Source organism: Microplitis mediator, chromosome 10, assembly GCF_029852145.1.
Source record: "Microplitis mediator isolate UGA2020A chromosome 10, iyMicMedi2.1, whole genome shotgun sequence".
Classification (NCBI taxonomy): Eukaryota; Metazoa; Arthropoda; class Insecta; order Hymenoptera; family Braconidae; genus Microplitis; species Microplitis mediator.
Genome location: NC_079978.1, coordinates 18493443 through 18513840, shown reverse-complemented (window position 1 = coordinate 18513840; position 20398 = coordinate 18493443). Strand labels below are relative to the sequence as shown.

The 20398-nt window shown below is 27.4% G+C and overlaps 2 protein-coding genes across 6 annotated transcripts in view; one reads left to right on the top strand and one right to left on the bottom strand.

The window, feature by feature from the left end:
• LOC130675269 (retinoic acid receptor RXR) overlaps nt 1-9204 on the top strand; it is a 51314-nt gene extending 42110 nt beyond the window's left edge. For all 5 annotated transcript variants that reach the window (XM_057480820.1, XM_057480819.1, XM_057480818.1 and 2 more), the window contains one exon: nt 921-9204. In XM_057480820.1, the coding sequence (XP_057336803.1) occupies nt 921-1520 (600 nt within the window). In that variant the 3' untranslated portion in view covers nt 1521-9204. The remainder of the gene's footprint in view (nt 1-920) is intronic.
• A 3635-nt stretch (nt 9205-12839) lies between these two features.
• On the bottom strand, nt 12840-19585 carry LOC130675271 (translationally-controlled tumor protein homolog). The gene is made up of 5 exons (XM_057480821.1): nt 19419-19585; nt 17696-17766; nt 17435-17622; nt 16565-16834; nt 12840-13266 (listed from the first exon to the last, which is right to left on the bottom strand). The coding sequence occupies exons 1-4, from the start codon at nt 19444-19446 to the stop codon at nt 16603-16605; spliced, it is 519 nt and encodes a 172-aa protein (XP_057336804.1). The 5' UTR covers nt 19447-19585; the 3' UTR covers nt 12840-13266; nt 16565-16602.
• Nucleotides 19586-20398: the final 813 nt, after the last annotated feature.

Genomic DNA, 20398 nt, shown 5'->3' with positions numbered 1-20398 from the left:
TATGGTAATCATTACCATCATGTATGACAATGCTTACCATACATGATGGTAATGATTAACAGAGTAGTATAGTAAGGATTACCACAATAGTATGGTAAGATCACCATAACATTCAGAAATTCTTCATAAAATGGTAATGATTACCATCATGTTTGGTAAGAATTACCATAGTTAGTATGGTAATGATTACCACAATCGTATAGTAAAACTTACCATAACATTTAGAACTTCTTAATAAAATGGTAGTAATTACTATAGTTAGTATGGTAATGATTAGCACAATAGTATAGTAAAAATCACCATAACATTTAGAAATTCTTAATAAAATGGTAATAATTACTATAGTTGGCATGGTAATAATTAACACAATAGTATAGTAAGGATTACCTTAACATTTAGAAATTCCTAATGATATGGTAATGATTACCATAATGTATGGTAATGATCACCATAGCTAGAATGGTAATGATTATCATAACGTATGGTAATGATTACCGCAAAATTCAGAAATTCCTAATATGGAAATAGTTGCCATCACGTATGATAATGATCACCATTTCTAGAATGGTAATGATTGACATAATGTATGGTAATAATTACCATAATATTCAGAAATTCCTAATATGGTAATGATTACCATCACGTATGGTAATGACTATCTCAACAATATAGCAACGATTACCATAACACTTAGAAATTCTTGATAATCCGGTAATGATTACTATAATAATATAGTAATCATTACCATACTACTATGGTATCACTTCAATAATATGATGATCATTTTCACAATATCACGAATAAAACATCGTAATTGTTACCGTAAATTTCTCTCTCCGTACCCTCGATAAATTTCCAACGAATTAATCAAAAAAACCATTTTAAAAATTAGTATTTACTTTTCAAAATATTATTTACAGAATGCCGTGTCAAGTATTTGTACAGCGACAAACAAACAACTGTTTCAATTAGTAGAGTGGGCAAAACACATACCACACTTCACATCATTACCTATCGAAGATCAAGTATTACTACTACGTGCTGGTTGGAATGAATTACTGATAGCCGCATTTTCTCACCGGTCAATAGACGTTCAAGATGGTATTGTACTTGGCAAAGATATTATTGTTAACCGAAGTTCGGCCCAACAAGCTGGATTGAGTGCGATATTCGATCGCGTGTTATCAGAGCTTGTTACTAAAATGCGTGAGATGAAAATGGATAAAACAGAACTAGGCTGTTTGCGTGCAATAATTTTATTCAATTCCGAAATACGCGGATTGAAATCAATAAGTGAAGTTGAATTACTAAGAGAAAAAGTATACGCAGCTCTGGAAGACTATGTCCGCATAACCCGGCCAAATGAACCAGGCCGCTTTGCTAAATTATTGTTACGTTTACCGTCACTACGTTCTATAAGTCTTAAATGCCTTGAACACTTATTTTTCTATCGTCTTATCAGTAATATACCGATCGATTCATTCCTTCTGGAAGTTTTGGAATCATCTTCGGATCCTTAGGATACGGAGGTGTGCCGAGTACTTGGGCACACCGACATGTAAAATTACGCAATCATTTTTTATATTTTGTTAAATTCAATTTATCGACTATATATTCACCTTCACTTATTAATTATTATTTAATAATAATGGATTTTTATTTTAATTCGTTAAAATAATTTTACTGTTAAGGTAAAAGACCCAAAGGACCCGCTCACTTTTCACGGGAAATTAAACCACTCAATATAAATTGGGAAATGAAATGAAAAATCATTTTTTGGAGTACAGTAAAAAATACTGTGTTGAAATCAACATAATTTGTATGTTAAAAATGGCCCACACGATATTTATTATTTTTAAACACAGACTATTTGTGTTGAATTTTAAAACTATGCACGGCTACGGTTTCCGTGGCGCCACCAAATGATCGCGGATTTTTGTAGAACTCGACGAAATTAAAATTTTTTTAAAGAGTAAAATTTTTCGATATCTAGTTTAGTTATCGAGACATGAAATTTAGAAATTGAAAAAAAAATTTTTTTTGCAATGTATTTTTAATTTACAGTCCGCGTCACTTGGATAGCTTCACCTATTTTTTTTCAATGACTGATTCTTTACTCGCTGATGTATAAAATTATATGTATATTTTATATTACTTATTTAAGACAGAACAAGATATGTTGTTAGTGTTCGAGAAACAAAGCGAGGATATCGTGAGGGGGACATGCCACTGGTCGGCAGTTCGTCACATGGATAGCCTCAGTCAAATTTATTGCGCAAAGGAACTAATAAGTTTCATTTTCGTATTATTATGTTGCAATTTTATAGCGTAGTGAAAAAATTAAAATCGATTTGAAACACCAAAATTGGTTACTATATAAAATGGGGCGCAATAAAATGTTAAGTATTGAAGAAATTAATAAAATTAATTTTTTACTTAATCAAAATTTTTTCTCATCATGAAATCGCTAGAAGAGTGAATAGAAGTGCTAAAGTTATTAATAATTTCGTGAAAAACAATGAAAACTACGGAAAAAATTATAAAGGTCGAACGAAATTCGCAACAACGCCAAGGGAACGTCGAATGATAATTCGCGCGGCATCTAATTCCATTAAGACTGAAGCAAATAGCGGCAGAAGTTGGAACAGCAGCATCTATTTCAACTGTAACAAAAGGGTGTGCAGTCACCTGATCCCAGTAATTTGATACAACGACAAGTGATCCCTAAAAATTGATCCCACCGACATCTGATCCCACCGACAACTGATCCCAATGACACCTGGTCCAACTGACAATAGATCCCACCGATCGCATGTAATACGTATTCACAAGATGCAGCGATATTCGAAAATAAAATATATTATGCCTTTTTAATTATAAAATATTGAATATATAATATTAACTATAGATTTTAAAATAAATCAATATATATTATTATTGTGTAAATATTTATGGATTTTAAAATGAATTAATATTTAATATTATTGTGAAACTACTCTCTAAATATGAATTAGTGATTTTTCACTAATTTCAAGTGAATATTCACTAATTGTCAATGCTACAAACGTACCACGCAGAATTAGTGAATATTCACTTAATGAATATGTGAATATTAGAATTCACTGATTTGATCAGTGAATATGAGAATCCACTAAATTAAAAAGTGAATATGGGAACTTCTATTTTTTTTTATTTTGAAAGTTTTTATTAAAATTTTAAAAAATAGTACCATAATTATTAATTATATTTATATCTAGTAAAATATTTAATTATTTTCTAGTTAAAGTTACTAGTGAAATTGTGTAATTCATAAATTAAGAAGTGAATAACAGTTTCAATTGTAAAAATTATGAAAATATCGCTAGTTCAGTAGTGAAAATCACTAATTTGCTAGTAAAAATTATAGTACTAAATTTATTAGTGAGAATTCACTGATTTGTTATTTGAATACACTGATTATTAAGTGAATACTGCTTCACTAACGTAATTAATGCAATTTACACTAATTCATGTTTAGAGAGTAATTATTAATCTTCAAATAAAATTATATTCATTATTATTGTGAAAATAATTAAGTATTATTATTAATGTAAGATATAAAAATATGTGTAACATCATATTATATGAGATTGGTGGGATCAGTTGTCAGTTGTACCAGTTGTTTGTGGGATCAGTTGCCCGTGGGATCAATTGTCGTGTGATCAATTGTCGTGTGATCACTTGTCGGGGATCAGTTGTCTGAGATCAGTTGTCATGGAACCTAACAAGAGTGATAAGACGGTCAAAGCATCTAAAGAGAATGAAATTGAATAAAAAATCGGCTTTGAATCAAAAACACACATCAGCACGACTTTTGTTTGTAAAAGAACATATGAGTTGGATAGATAAATGGCTACAAGTAATTTTTTTAGATGAAATAAAATTAAATTTAGATGGACCTGATGGATGTAACTATTACTTTTATGATTTGCGGAAGGAAGAAAAAATTTTGATTAAGAATCAGATATTGAAAAAAATAGGTGAAGCTATCCAAGTGACGCGGACTGTAATTAAAACAATTATTAGAGAATTTAACGTAACCTAAATTTGAACTTGAAATATTTTTTTTCATTATAAAAACGCATTAATCAGTTAAAGTGAGTGACTAGTCGGCTGCCCAATTTCAAAACAGTAGCCGACAAAAATAAAATTTTTGAAACATGAATCGAATCATATTCACAAGACTCCACTGCAAATAAAAATCTTAAAAAATCGATTTTAGAAAATTTGTCCCTTACTGTGTTTTGAAATTGAGCAGCCGCAGTAGTGGTCGGGCTTAGGGTCTTTTTCCTCATAATTAATTTCGTTTACTCGTGCAATTTTTAAAAAATTAATATTATTAATTAAGACGTTTTTTTTTGTTACGAAATATTTTTCTATTTCTTAAAATTATTTAGTAATTTTTAAATGTAAATAGCACCATATACTTAAATAATAATAATAATAAATATATAAATAACGTAAATAAATATTACTATAAATATCAGCAATATCAATCGAACAAGAAAAAAAAATCACATTCCATCCTAACCTCTCTTCTGATAAATTTCCGTTTACATGTAAATTAATACAAGTTGAATACTTCTATAAATAAATGTATACTGTCATTTTAAGACATTTTTTTTCCTATTCACTGTTAAAAATTATTTTGTCTGAATTGAAAAAAAAAAAAAATAATAAATAATTCTGCTGTCTTATCATTTACCGTAAAGATACAAAAAAAAGTCGGATGTCTTGTACTTTAGGTTTCATTAAACTCATAAGGCAACATCGTGATTTTCTGATAAATTTCCACTTTGTGTCGGTGTGACATAAATATCTATTATTTTAAAATGCCTGAATTAAAAAAATTTTTTTAAAGAATTTTTTACTGAATGTTTTTTTCGTAATTAATTTTAAACTCAGACAATTATTTGATGATAGGAAATCCACAAAAAAATCTATTTCTGTATTTCAAAAAAAAAAAATGTTTTAAAATTATAAGACTATAAAATTCTAATAATAGACTTACGCTACATTGTATAAAATATTGTGTTAAAAGTCGACACAATTTGTGTGTTAAAAATGATCTGCACAATATTTGTATTATCTTTTAACACAGCTCTAGTGGATCCGAATTACGGTAAATTTACCGTATTTTGATGTATAATTCCATAGTGCTACGGCAGATTACAGCAATCCACGGTAGTTTACCGTAAATTGCGGCAATTTACCATAATTTAAGGCATTTTTACCGTAAACACGGTACAATGCTTGACTTTACGGTAAGATACTGTAATTTTGCAGAAAATCCGCACATCCTACCCTAGCGGATCCGAATCACGGTAAATACAGTGATTTACCGTTAATTACGGTAATCTACGGTAAATTACGGTAATCTACGGCAAATTTGCGGTGAAGCTGCGGTAAATATGCGGCAATGTTGCGGTGAAAGTACGGTAGTTTACGGTAAAAATGCCGCATTTTTACCGTAAAGTTGTGGTAACAGTGCAGTACTTTACCGTAGAAGTTTTGTAAAATTGCGGTATTTCACCATATAATTGCGGTAAATTTGCTGTATTTTACTGTAATGTGAAGCATTTCACTGGAATGTCTGTTGATAATCGGATATTTGACTGTAAACAACTGTCTTTACTTGACATTTCGGTACCGTGTCTTTAAGATTTGGTATTGTGTAGTGCTGGATATTATTCAAATCGTAAAGAAATCTGTTCCCTAGCAGATCCGAATTACGGTAAATTACAGCAATTTACCGTAAATTACCGCAACTTACCGTAATTTTGCCGAAAATCTACGGGAATTTACCGTAATTGCGGTAAATTACCGTAGATTTTCGGCGAAATTACGGTAAATTACGGTATTTACCGCAATTTACTGTACCCACCATAATTACCGTACTTTACGGTAAAAATGCGATAATTTACGGTAAATTGCGATCTTTTTACCGTCAACCGCGGCAAATTACCGCAATTAACCGCGAATTACGGTAGATTACCGCAATTGCCGTAATTTACCGTAATTCAGATCTGCTAGGGCATTCACGAAGAAATAGCGCAATGTCATCGTACTTTAACGGTAAAATACCCCTAGCTTGCCGCACATTTATGGTAAAATACGGTACATTTACCGTAAAATACTACAGTTTACTGTAAAATGTCATATTTTACCATAGTTCTTCTGAATACCGTAAATTACAGTCATTGCCATTATTTACGGTAATCACCGTAATTTACCATGATTCGGATTCGCCAGAGAGATCATTTCACGTTACTGATGCCATAAGGGCGTATCCCGAAAAAAATACCAAAATATCAGTTGAGCACTACTGTTGAGTTCCCCCTCTACCATCAGTCCGGGTAGCGAACGTGCTGGCTTTATCGAAAATCCGCTCGCGTTCAACTCGCTATTATTTGACCCCAATCAAAAATTAATTTTTTTCAAAATAGCCGAGTTTTTCGCAATTAAATTCTAGATTTTTTAGAATAGGTGCGAGTGCTGTAGTAAATTTAGTTTCGGAGATATTGGCTTCCAAAGAAAAAGCGGTTTTTTGATTTTTAAAAATCAAATTTTTGAGACAAAATTTTTGAAAAATGTTAAAAATGTTCCTTTTATTACCAGAAATATGTGGAAAAAAGAAAAAATGAAATCGGTTGATTTTTCAGCTTGCTAGCTCAATTTGGTTATAAAACTTCGATTGTTAATAACTAATAAACTATCAGTCTGACGGGGATTTAACCAAAAGCAAAATTGTAGATTTTATTAAGCTCTACAAATTTTATATGAAAACTTAACCCGCCAGATTGATAGTTTCAGAGATATTTAATTTTTAATTTACGTTTTTTTTGTTTGCCTATTATTTATAAACAAATTGAGACCGCCATTAGATACTTGTTACAATTTCTTATTATCCTACTTGGTATCGAAATTTCAAAAAATTATTATTTTTCGATCAATTTCCAGTTGGCACCGCCGATTTGGCTAATTTCTGTGGGCTAAAAGAATTATTTGAGACAATCATTTGTTGAAACTCGTTTTAGAAATTAAAAAACCTACTTTTATTCAAAATGATCACTCTCAATTACAAATAAAGTGATCAAAGTTAATTTCAAATTTGAAAAATTTTTTTTTTCGTCATTTCTACGCGTTTCAAGTAAAAATACGTTGTTTCCCGAAAAAAAATTTTTTGGTACGCCCTTATGGCATTTGTAACGCGATATTTTTAACATTACATGAAATAGTTCGAAATTATAATATATTTAGTTATCTAAATATTTTTTATTAAAATGATAAAAATTCCAGCTTTTAGTAAATGGTAAATTTTAAATATGAATAATTAAAATTTTTAAGTTAAATTGACATTAATAAAATGTCCATTTCACTTTTATTTTCCTGATAACTTTTCCGTGACTATCGATCGACTTTAACATAAGTTTTGTGTTAATTTAAAAGTAACACTTAATAAATCTTGATAACTACAATTTTTGTACTAAGTAACATTTCTAAAGTGTTAAATAGTACATAGATTTGAAATTTTAAAGTAAAAACTATTGATTTAACACAAACCGATTTTAACACACAATATTTTTTACTGTGTACCAATTTTGTTTACTTTTTACAAATGATTTTAAACAGTGAAAAAAAACTTTGCTGTAAATTAACAGCCTAATTTAGACACAAATAAAAAAATCTATATATATATATATATATATATATATATATATAAATATATAAATAATATACTATTGTTATGTAAACTATAAAAAAATCGTTATAAAAATAAATTCAATACTGTAATTAAAATTCATCTAAAAATTTTCTTTATAAAAAAAAATGTATTTTTTTTTTATAATTAAATTTGTGTAATAAAAAAATTTGTCAGCAGTATAACGAATGATAGTTTAAGAGAATAAATAAAATAGAGTACGTTGATAATATAAATACTAAAATAAAAACTCTCGTTTTATTATTAATATTCTTTTATTATTATTAATTGTGGCTTTGACTGAATGATCTAGATGTAGTTTGGACTCAATTTCGAATAAACAAATTGTGGTTATGGGTATTAATTAAAAAATAAATATAAAATAAAACATTTTTTTTTATATTTATTATTTTTAGTAATTTTATATTTAAATTTAGTTTAGTACGAAGGTAGACGAGAGTTTCTAGTTTTATTTTTTAGTTTGAGTCATTAATCATTGGTCCTTGATAATTAATAAATAATATATTAACTACTGATTAAATAACTTTAAAAAAATAAATAATTGATTAATGTTTATATATTTTTGAGCGAATGTTTATGATTGTTAGTTGTTGGTTATTGTTATTAAATCAATTATAAAGTAAATGTTAAAAGCTTGCCGTAAAAATACAAAATTTAAATAAATTATTTGAATTTTATAAAAATTACATTTATTTTTAATTTATCTGATACTGTTTAGTAATTAATTTATTTATAATTTTACTGTTAAATGAAATTTCATTGATTGAATCTTTGGAATTTAATTTTTTTCAAATTTTATTTACTGACTTTTGAGACAAGGATACAATTTTTTAGTTCAATTGAGCGAGAAATGGGCGCGAATGTTATAAAAAATTTTAAATTATGTGTTAAAAATAGTCATATATTTGTATATGATTATGAAACATATTAAATATATAAATACAATATGAAAAATTTGTGTAAATTTTTAGTGCACAGAAAAAAATGATTTTTTGGAGCAAGAAAAATTTTTTATTATGAAATGAAAACAGAAATTTTTTTAGGACTAGAAAATTTCTTGGCGCAAGAAAAATTTTGAATTAAAAACTGAAAGCAAAAATTTTCTGAGGAATAAAAAAAATTTCTTGACACAAGAAAAATTTTTCACTATGAAATAAAACAGAAATTTTCTTAGGACTAGAAAATTTCTTGACGCAAGAAAAATTTTGAATTAAGAAATGAAAGCAAAAATTTTCTGAGAAATAGAAAAAATTTCTTAGCTCAAGAAAAATTTTGCATTAAGAAATAAAAACAAAAATTTTCTTCGGACTAGAAAAAATTTCTTGACGCAAAAAAAATTTTTCACGATGTAATAGAACAGAAATTTTCTTAGGACTAGAAAATTTTCTTAGTTCAAGAAAAATTTTGAATTAAGAAATGAAAAAAAAAATTTTCTTAGAACTTCTCGACTCAAAAGATAATTTCTTGATCCAAGAAAATTTTCCTTTTTAATTCATAATGCAAAAGTTTTCTTGAGGCGAAAAAAAATTTCTTGCGCTAAGAAATACTTCTCTGAGGGTGTGAATAATTCATCTAATTAATTATTTAAGTCAAATCAAATATTAATTCAAAAATTTAATCGAATAATTTGTAATTTTGAATTATCCGTAAATTTATTAATTTTTCAAAAATTCAAATTGTTATTAAATTTTAAATAATTCAATATTTATTATTGACGTGCGAATAATTGGCAATTATGAATTCGTTGTATTGAATCGAATATCAAAATTCTAATTTTCAAATTTGTCAGTTTGTGAATTTTTCGAAAAATTCGAATTATTGTAAAAAAAAAAAAAATGAAAATAATTTATCAGACGTAAGTTAAGATTTGAATAAAATATTCGAGATCTAAAAGTTATAAGTAATTCGAAAATTTCTGACTAATTTAAAAACCGAGGAATTTTTCGAAAATTTGAATTTTTAATTACATGGACTTTAGTTTTGAAAATTAAAATTGAATAAATATTGTAAATAATTTTTATATTTTATCAGACGTGAGTCGAAAATTGAATATTCAAAATTCGTAGCAAGTAATCCGTTAATGTCTCAAAAAGTTTCAAATTGGACCGAATAATTCAAATTTGAGAATTATTTGATTCGAAAAAAACTCGCACGTTTTTTCAAAATTATAAAATTAGAATTGAAAAAAATATAAAAAAAAAAAAAAGAAATTTGAAACAATAAATAATAACACGATATATTTATAATTGGAATGTATTTTATTAATAAATTAAAATTAATTTTTTTTTGATTCGAATAAACTGAGCGCTCAAAAATATTAATTGCGTTTGAAAATAACTGGAAGTAATTTACTTTTTAAAGGATTATAAATAAAATGAAATATGTTATTACACAAATGTTAGTACAAAAATATTTAAAGTTCATATTATTGCAAGAGTATATTTTCAATCATTAATAATAATAACGTTAATGACAAAAAAATAATTATTGTAATTAATAAAATAATTTAAAATGTCATGTTGCATTTTGTTTCTTTTCAACCATTAATTGAAATTAATTATGGATAAAAATGAATGGCTAAATGTATTGTTATGCGCAAAACTCAAGAACGTATGGATCAATTCGACTAATTTTTTTTTTAATATTCGTTGAAGTCTAAGGAAGGATTTTATGAAGATAAAAATTGAAAAATTGCCTAGAAAAAAGTAGAAACCAATTTTTCTCAGACACCTTAAAATTTGTTTTTCGATTCATTTTCTTGCTGTTTTATTCTATTAAAATAAAAGCCAAGAGTACAGAAAACTCTATTTTTAATCATTACTTTTATTTTGTAAAATTAATTTATTATGAATTTTTATTCAACTTATAAATTATCAATTTGATTTTTTCATTTCTTATTTTCAGTTTAATATTTTTTTTTAAATATCCCGCTTTTTTGTCTTAGATGTCGCTCTTTTTTTCAAACCTGTTACGCGCTAGTGCTGCTGCCAGTAGTTGGTGGCGAGAAAAAATGAAAAAAATAATAACAGTAAAAATAAAAATGGCAGCTAAATTTTTCGTGAATAATCAGTTTTACGTTTTTAATTAATTACAATTAAACTAAAAGGATTCAGATAGTGATTTTCCATAGGATTCTTGTGATAAAAAATACAAAGATAATAAAAAAAAAGTTAGGCCGATTAATTGCGTCTATCGAAAGTTATCGTGTTTACGAAGTTTCATACGTAACAATTGGCAGCACTGGTTTCTTGAGTTGAAATAATTAATTTTAAACCAATAAAATAACGAATCGACTTAATATTAGGTTCAAATTATTCCTTAATAAAATATATATGCTACTATACAACTTGACCTATTTTGGTGTAATTAAAAGAGTGTAGAAATATTTTTGTGAAAAAAATAGTCGGAAAAAAAACTGTTCATGAAACACCTTCAGCACTTTTGCGCTTGAGGTGTGCAGAAGTTATATTACGTTGATTCAAATTATTATCTGTAATAAACTTTCTGAAAATTAATTAGAGAAATTTTCACTAAATCAAACAGCCGCTCATTTTCTAATTACTAAACTAGTACAGTTTTCAAAATCAATTAATAGTTTCAATTTGCACTGATCGTAGTGTCAGACTAAAAAGTTAAAAAATTCTCTATTTTGCGAGTGACGTAATTTTTCACTATTAAATTAGTGAAAATTATTTTAACTTTTATCTCAGTAAAAATAAATTAACTGTGCGCTTTCAAAATTCATCTTATCAAACATTTGTATCGTTTTCAATTTAATTATCAACTATTGCACAACTCAATTGCGAAGCAATGAACTGGGTTCTGCTAACGCATATTCACGCTTTGACGGTGGCATTGCCCAGGTCAGGATAAATTATTGGGCTAGCCCGTGACAGTGCTCAATATTTAGGATGGTTATTTTGGGCGGCCGGTAGCAGCGTTCAAAAATACAGGAAATTATACAGGTGGAATATCAGGGTGTGCAGTATTTTCACTAGATGTACCTGAAAGTTTAAATTTTTACCACTGTTTGTGAGAAGAATGGCGCATACACTAATTGTCATCAATTGTTTTTTTTATAAAAGAAAAGAAGACTTTCTTCCCTATATACAGGGCAGGAATTAGAACTTTCGATGCAGATATGATAAAAAGTCTTATATGAAACTGTAATAACTACCAAGGTAAGAGACCCAGTGCTTGATTAGGGAACTACTACCTGATCACTCCGTGTATTTGTATGTCTATTGGCAGGGTGCGCGACGAAAACGACATCTGTCGACCGCATTAAATCATCCTCAAAAAGCACAGAGAGAATACGGAAAGTTTTTATAAACAAATAATCAAAATTTTTAAAGATTGCGAAATATATGTGTGATACCACATTTGAAAGGTGGAAAAATATAGAGTAGATTGTACTGAAAAAAATATGTATACAAAATTTTAATAAATACAAAATAAATATTATTTTGAACGACATAAGGTTAGCTTGTAATAATAATAATAACAACAATAATAGTCATAATAACAAATGAGTTAAAATAATTATAATTATAATTTTTTCAAAGTTAAAATTATTAATTTGCATTAAGTAAAGAAATTAAAGTGATTTCAATTATTCGTAATTTTAAATTTTAAAACTCAATAATTAAAAATACTTTGTGTTAAAAATTTGTAATTTAAAAAATTCCCCGTAATAATTTTTAGCCAAAGATTAACATCATGGATGGAAATGTATAAAACTTGCAATTACTATTTCTGTCAGTATTTTTGCAATTAACTACACAACAACTACTTGTTCTTATTTTTTAACACTGCTTTCATTTAACTATTCACAAGACAAGTGCGATTTAACGCGTGTTTCGTCCACTGCAAGCGCTACAATCGATTAGATTGTCCCCACCCTATACTCCACACCCTGCCAATACCTACCAAATTTGACTAAATATAGGTATACAAATACACAGAGTGATCAGGTACTAGTTCCTTGATCAGGTACTGGGTCTCTTACCTTAGGTCTTAGAAATAATGTAATTTTTACGATTAATCAACAAGTTGGGGAATTAATGAAGACACCAGATTTACAAAAACGTTATTTAATTATTTTTATTAATTGAAAAAAAAAAATTTAACTTTCTCAGTCAATATGTAAATAATTATAACCAATAAAAATAATTATAATAATATTTTAATAAAAATTATAAAAGCTGAGAAAGTATTGATAGGAATAAATCGCATTATTTCTTTCCCCATCTTCCATTTTTTTTACAATAATTTTTTTCTAGTTTTTTAATTAAAAATTATTATTACTTATGATTATTATTTTCGACTTTTAATCTCATGGAAAAAGGTTTTTAATTTAAATAATAAATGAGGATTCAATAATTACACGTGATTAAGGATTTATAAATTAATTTAATCGGGGGATAAGCAATTTAGCCATCAAGATTTATTTGAAATTTTAATTTTATGTCGGCAGCGTGTTTGCAGTTCTCGTTCCAATTTATCTGAAACAAGTCAAATTAAATTATTAGTTTCATAATTATTATTATTATAGTAAATAATTAATGTTTAGTTATTTCTTGACGTCACAAAATAATTATTGCAACGGGAATACAACTAAATTTAATTTCACATGAGTGTGCAGCGAATATAATTATTTAAAATTAAATCCGCGAATTATCATGTGATATAATAAAAGATTTTGAAAAATCCAAAAAAATGTACACCTCAATCGCTCATTTTATTTTTAATCATTACTTTCATTTTTTATTGTTAGAAATTTTTTTTCAACTCTCAATTTTTAATTCATTTTTTTACTTCTTATTTTCAGTTCAATTTTTTCTTGTTAAAGTAGTTGTCCTGCTACAATATTGTCACAAAGTTATGAGCCATATACGCGGTAAGAGTTAGTGATTCGAGTGGACAAATATCCGGTTATTAACCGGTAAGTTATTGGGCTATTTAACCGGTAAAATATTAATTTAAATGATAAATATCTACTTGCGTCGAATGTGTATATAGTTTAGTATACTAAGTTTTAAATGCAATACGGCGTACTGAATTTTTTTTTATTGAAAAAATTATTACAAAAAAATAAAAAATAAATTTTATTTCTAAAAAACTTGATAAATTTTAAGTGCAATTTAAAAAAAATGTTTTTTGTTCTAATTTAATTATTGAAAACAAATAAAAAAAAATTAAAAACGTCGGCTAACTTCAGTAAAATAAAAAAAATAATAAATTGCATGCCGCAGATTTGAACCTAGGTCGATGAATCTCAAATTCTTCTGTTCAACCAACTTTGTTATAACAGAATTCTACAGAGGGTCGTATTTCAATACTAAAGCTGCATTTGACAAGATCCGCGAATAACCTTGATCAATGTTTCAATTTTATCATTTTCAACTATTTATTTATTAACTCAATAATATTGAAAGATAATAGATAATTGCTAATAATTTTTAGTCTACATTGTACACATCTTCAATCGCACATCAACGCCATCCACGGAACAAAATTAACTACTTTGGTTATTTATCCGGTAAATAACCTGCTGAAAATTGATAAAATATTTATTTTACCGGTAAATTCTCTTCCCTAATAAGAGTAGGTTAGGTGGTAGTTAAAACGAGACATTGCTTTTGTTTGATACTGTACCCGTGAGAAGTTTACCTCCACACTACTCATACATACGTATACACAAATACTATTGAACATTGTCTTAAATTAAAATTTGACAACGTCGCATATGCTCTGCCAGTTGCTGTATAGTGTACTGAGTATATGTTTAAATTTACCGCTCAAATAATACTATGTTAACTCGCGTACAGCGTTGTCAGATTTTTTTTTTCCAATTCACCGGCATGTATATTTTTTCATTCATTGTTGAACTTTGCGTTGCTGTATCTCAAGAATCAGATGGTCAATACTTTATTTTTTTTTAAAATAAATTCAGGACAAATTCATTAATTTTCTGTTAGTTTTTCAAAAGTTTCTGACTGTTAGTTTTTTTATTAGAATCACGAATGCGACTTGAAACGCATACTCCTCATTGCTCGCAATGTTAATGATTCGAACTTTGATTATAAATATTTCAAATTAGAGATGTTCAATCGACTTTAAATTTTAATGGTAATTGTATCTTAATGCCCTTGATAAGTATACAAAATTTTATAACTTTCTGACACTATGCCCATCACCCGACAACTACCTTAATATTTTTTTTTAAATATCCCGCCTTTTTATCTAAGATATCGCTCTTTTTTTAAGGAGGTTCGACCGAAACTAGTGAGTCAAAGTAGTGTTTGAATTTTTTCATTTGATAACTTCTCCTAATAGTTATAAAAATTCATTATTCTAATTTACATAACATAACGAATTCATAAATTGATATTTATTACTTATTTAATTAAAGAAAGTAATGAAATTACTTGGTTATTTTTGACTCATATGATTTAATAAAAAGATTTGGCAACAGCGCGTCCTAACTTCTTACACATCGATATTCAAATTAAAGCGGGAAAAATTTATTTCTAATCTCGTCTCTCTTATTAATGTATTTCTATCTTTGTTTTTTCTCTCAGCTGCTTCCGCAACGTTGCCAAACCCTTAATAATATGTATCTCTGTCGATGAACGAGATTAAATAATAAAGTTTAACTTGAATTATTCAAATAATTACAACGGTAGCACTATATTGTTAAAATCTTATCATATTCTAAAAATACTCAAGTTTATGGCATGTGGTTTTTTATTTCTTAAACTTTGGAGGTTAATAATGAAAAAAATCGAATAAGTCATGACGGAAGCTTGTCCGCCATAAGAGTCTGTGTATAAGAACTTTAAAAACGTCATTTTTAAATCTTTTTTTCTAAAAAACTAGACGGTGGATCATATTCAAATTTTGAGAATATATAGATAAGGTACTTCTTTACATGCATACTGAAAGTTTCAAATCTTAAAGTTGGAAAATCCTTTTTACATTAGATTCAGTCGAACCTCCTTAAATCTTACATTACGCTAGTGCAATAGTAAAAATAAAAATGGCAGCTAAATTTTACGTGAATTACAAGTTTATATTTTTATTAATTACAATTAAACTAAAATGTCATATTTTTCTACTGTGCCATATAAGTAATTATTTGTAGTATCAATTATCCGTCTTTGGCAAAAGTTACCCCTAGATCTAATTAAATCAGGCAGTATTGAGATTTTTAAGAATAAGATGCATGATTATCTACTAAATCTGGATTTTAATTAACGAAATTTGTAACGGCGTATCATTGAACTTTATATCGCTCATAATCTATTGTATTTTTGTCTGTATGATTAATTTAAATTGTTTGTGTTATTGTTGTTTGATCGCTTCAAATTTATATACTACATTTGTATGATCATCCGTATGATTGCATTTTGTGCCTTGGCATGAAAAATTGAATAAATAAAAACTTAAGACTTGGATAGAGATATTCGAGAGTTATCGTGATCACAAGAAATCAGTTAATTGATTGACATCCAGGCTCCCCTCAACTAAATTATATATTTTAAAAATACCATACTAAGGTATCAACTTTATGTTGTATTGTAAGTATTTCTTAATAAATTCTCTATATGATGATATAAGTTGAAACCTATTTTAATATACTTTTAAAAGTGTAGCGATGATTGAAAGTGAGTGATGTACCCGAAAAAATCGAGCGTGTATAGAACACTCTTAGCGCTTCAGGTGTGTAATATTAATAATTATCTGAGCGATTGAGGTGTGCAATATATTGATTAATTAATTAACTAAAAGTATACTTACAAAATTATATTATAATTATTCGATTATCTAATAATTATTTAGAATTTCTCTTCTACAAGACCTTGTTTGATGAACATGAGTACTGGGGTCGATACACCATCAATATCACGATATTCCATAATACCAATAGTACCCTCGCAGTCCATTGATTCACCGGTGAAAAATTGTAAATCTTTAAACCGACCAAGAATGTCCTTCATCACTTTGTTGATGTTTGTTTTAAAGGAGTCAATTTGATCTGGTGCTGTCTTTTGAAGTTCCTCAACGAGTCTAGATAAATAAAAATTATTTATTATTTTAAATTCATTTCATATTTAATTACTAAAATCTTGTCAGTAAAATCGAGTAAACGGAGTAATTTTTATTCAATTACTTGACTAGTATATTGGGCTAGAAATTGTCTGTATGAAGTTCAGTTCTAGATTCAAGTTTTTGGTGCTCGATTAAAAATTACAACTCTACTAAATAATTTCATTACTCCGGGGAATGGAACTTTAACTGGTCGAAGAAAAAAACACTTTGATAAATACGTGACCGGAAGTTTCTTTTGTAGTGAAGATGAATGAGAAAAAAAAACAAGAAATTTTTAGTCGCTTACATTGATCGGTATTTTTACTGAGCTCTAAAAATGTATTGAGAAATTTTAAATATTTAAAAACGCTTTCTCTAGACTCATTCAGAAATTTGGTAAATGTTTCGAACATAGAAAAAATGGTGACTCGTGAAATGAAATTTTCTTTGCACGAATTTGACAGAGTCGAAGAAAATAATTACTGGGCAATATTCAAGTAACTAAAATACTTAAATCAAGCATTTTTTCTTGGAACGTAAAATTATTTGTCTAAAATACGAATAAATTAAAATAATTACCTCTTCATGTAATCCTTAAGATAAAGAGTAAATGATTTTTTGTCTGGGAAGGCATAAGATTCGACCAATCTGTGGTTCAGTACAATATCAACTCCAGATTCGCATGCCTCATCAGTACCTTCGGAAGCTTCTTCAGCTGATGGATTGAAACCATCTATTTGAATATCACCTTGTGATCTTACAGTTAACTGCAATTAAATGATTACTTTATAATTAACAATTTACATTCGGATTTAAATATATAATAAAACTAATAATTACCTTTCCGTATACTTCGTAGAGTACATCATCAATCAACTTCATTTTGAATGAGTCTGAGAACAATTCGTCTCCTGTAAAAAAAAGAAAAAATTATAAAATAATGATCCTGGAGTTTCAAGACAATTAACAATTTTCGGATCTTTTTTTCAGTAAATTAATTACTAAAAAAAAAAATTAAGAAAATCAGGGTGGCCACAAAGAAATGATTTAAAAATTCCCTGATATTTCCCGGTTTTCCAGTTAAGTTTTTCACATTTTTCCCTGATTTAGAAATTTTATTCGTATCATTTAGATATTCAAAGTTTTTATTTCATTTTCATTTTTAATAATTAAATTTGATAATTAAATCATGCGAGGAACCAGAAAAAATGGCGATAAAATAAATTAATATTGCCTACTTTTGATTACTCGATGTTAAAAATGTATGAGTTAAAATATTTAATAAGAAATTTTATGATTTAAATAAATTCAAAATACACTGGTTACAAAAATTAAGGGATATTCAAAAAATTTTAAATTTTTTAGTAATTTTCAACAGTTTGTAACTCGAAGGAAAATGGTCGTACAATAAAAACAAAAAGTCAAACTGTAGCTTCAAGTGTCTAGTTTTCTGATCTGGGTCTTTAAATTTTTTTATTATGCACAATTCCGGAGCAATCAAAAATCAATGATAATTATCGAAAAAAATTTATTGAAGCTCGAAGACCGTTTTTAAGACGACCAAAAATTTGGTAAATTTCTTTTTCGATAGTTTTCTTAGGATTACTCCGGAACCGCACATAATAAAAAAATTTAAAGACCAGATCAGAAAACTAGACACTTGGAGCTACAATTTGCCTTTTTTGTTTTTGTAGTATGACCATTTTCCTTCGAGTTACAATCTATTGAAAATCACTTTAAAATTTGAAATTTTTTAAATATCCCTTAAATTTTATAACTAGTGTATAATTCAAATTTTTTTAAATTTACAATTGTTACAATTTAATTCCCGGATACTTTTCGAAATTCCCTGACATTTCCCGGTTGTATGAAATTCCCTGATAATTCCGGATATTCCCGATTCGTGGCCACCCGGAAAATGCACATGTAGAAAATTACGAAAACTATAAGTGCAATTTTTTTTTCATGTTTTATCGGTTCTAGAAAAATCTAAAAATTATTAGACGTCGGGTAATTATGATCCTGAAGTTTTCAGACAATTAGTAATTTTCGGATTTTTTTTTCTCCAAATTAATTGCAAGAAAACAAAAACTAAAAATATGCACACGTAAAAAATTTAAAATACTACAGGTGCAATTTTTTCAAATATTTTTTTTTTGCAGTTAATCGTCTAAAAAAAAATCCAAAATTCAAGAGACGTCTGGTAACTTCAGTATCATGGGTAATTTGATTATCACCGAAATTATGTAAAGTACAGATTAAAAACTAAAAAAAATCTGTAATTAGAGTGATAAAGTTCCATATGGTGAGGTTATGATAATTGTTATCGATAATAAATTCACTATCTCGATAATTTGTCTATCTTAATTATGGAAAATTAAATATTTATATGACGAGTAGTACAATAGTTATGAAATGACTATCATTGACTATAGAAGTAGATACGCTGGATGATAGCGTCATTGATGATTTTTAAAAAATTAAAAACACGCGTGTTGCTAATAAATTATGTGAAAAATAATAATTTATTTAAATAGTTAATTAATTAATAGTTAAAACTTACCGGAAAAAAGGTCTTTGTAGATTCTCATTATGGAAGATGGAGAAAGATTATGTTTCAGCTAAAATTAGTAAGACACAACCACGCACAGGTGCCGAACGGAAAAGAACGGAGAATGGAATGGAATGATCTAAAATGGCGACCGGCGACTGGGTTCAACCAACTAATTTTACATGTCCTTTACAGCCGCGTGTAATTTTGTTGGCGATGATGTTGGAAGGGGAAGGAAATTATTTGCGACACCTTAAGGCTAATCTGAGTAACTATTTTTCAATTTTTACTTCAACCCTTTGTCTGGTAGAGGGAATGAACTCTGGGTTATTTTCAGATAAATTTAAATAAAAAATTAATATAAAATTTGTTTGAATATTGCAGATATGATAAATTTCATAAATTTTAAATAAATAAATTAATTAATCGAAACAATGAAATTTAAAAAAATGCGCCTGCTGGTTTGTAAATTTTCTAAGTGCGCATTTTTAAATTTTCATTCTTAAATTTTATTTTTTTATTTAAAAATTTAAAAAATTGCCGTCAGCTAAATTAACGTTCATGAGTTTGAATGTAACTGACAAGTGTCAATTTTTAAAAATTTGAATTTTTACAGAATTTAAAAATCAGTAAATACATTTTTTTTAAATTTTATTTGTTTAATTCTTTAGTTCGTTTATTTATTATTTTAAATTTGACTCATGTCTGCTACATTCGCACATAATAAAATATTAACAGGGGGGTGAGTGTGAAAACTGACAAGTGGGAATTTTAAAAATTTTTAAATAAGTAAATAAATAAAATGGTCGTAGAGTAAAAAATTAAAAATGCGTATTCAGATCAATGAAAAATTAGTACGCGCATTTTTTTAAATTTCATTATTTAAATTAATTTATTTATTTACCGGTCACAAAAATTAAAGGACATATGAAAAAAAATTTTTAATTTTTGGGTGATTTTCAACATGCTGTAACTCGGTAAAAAATGGTCGT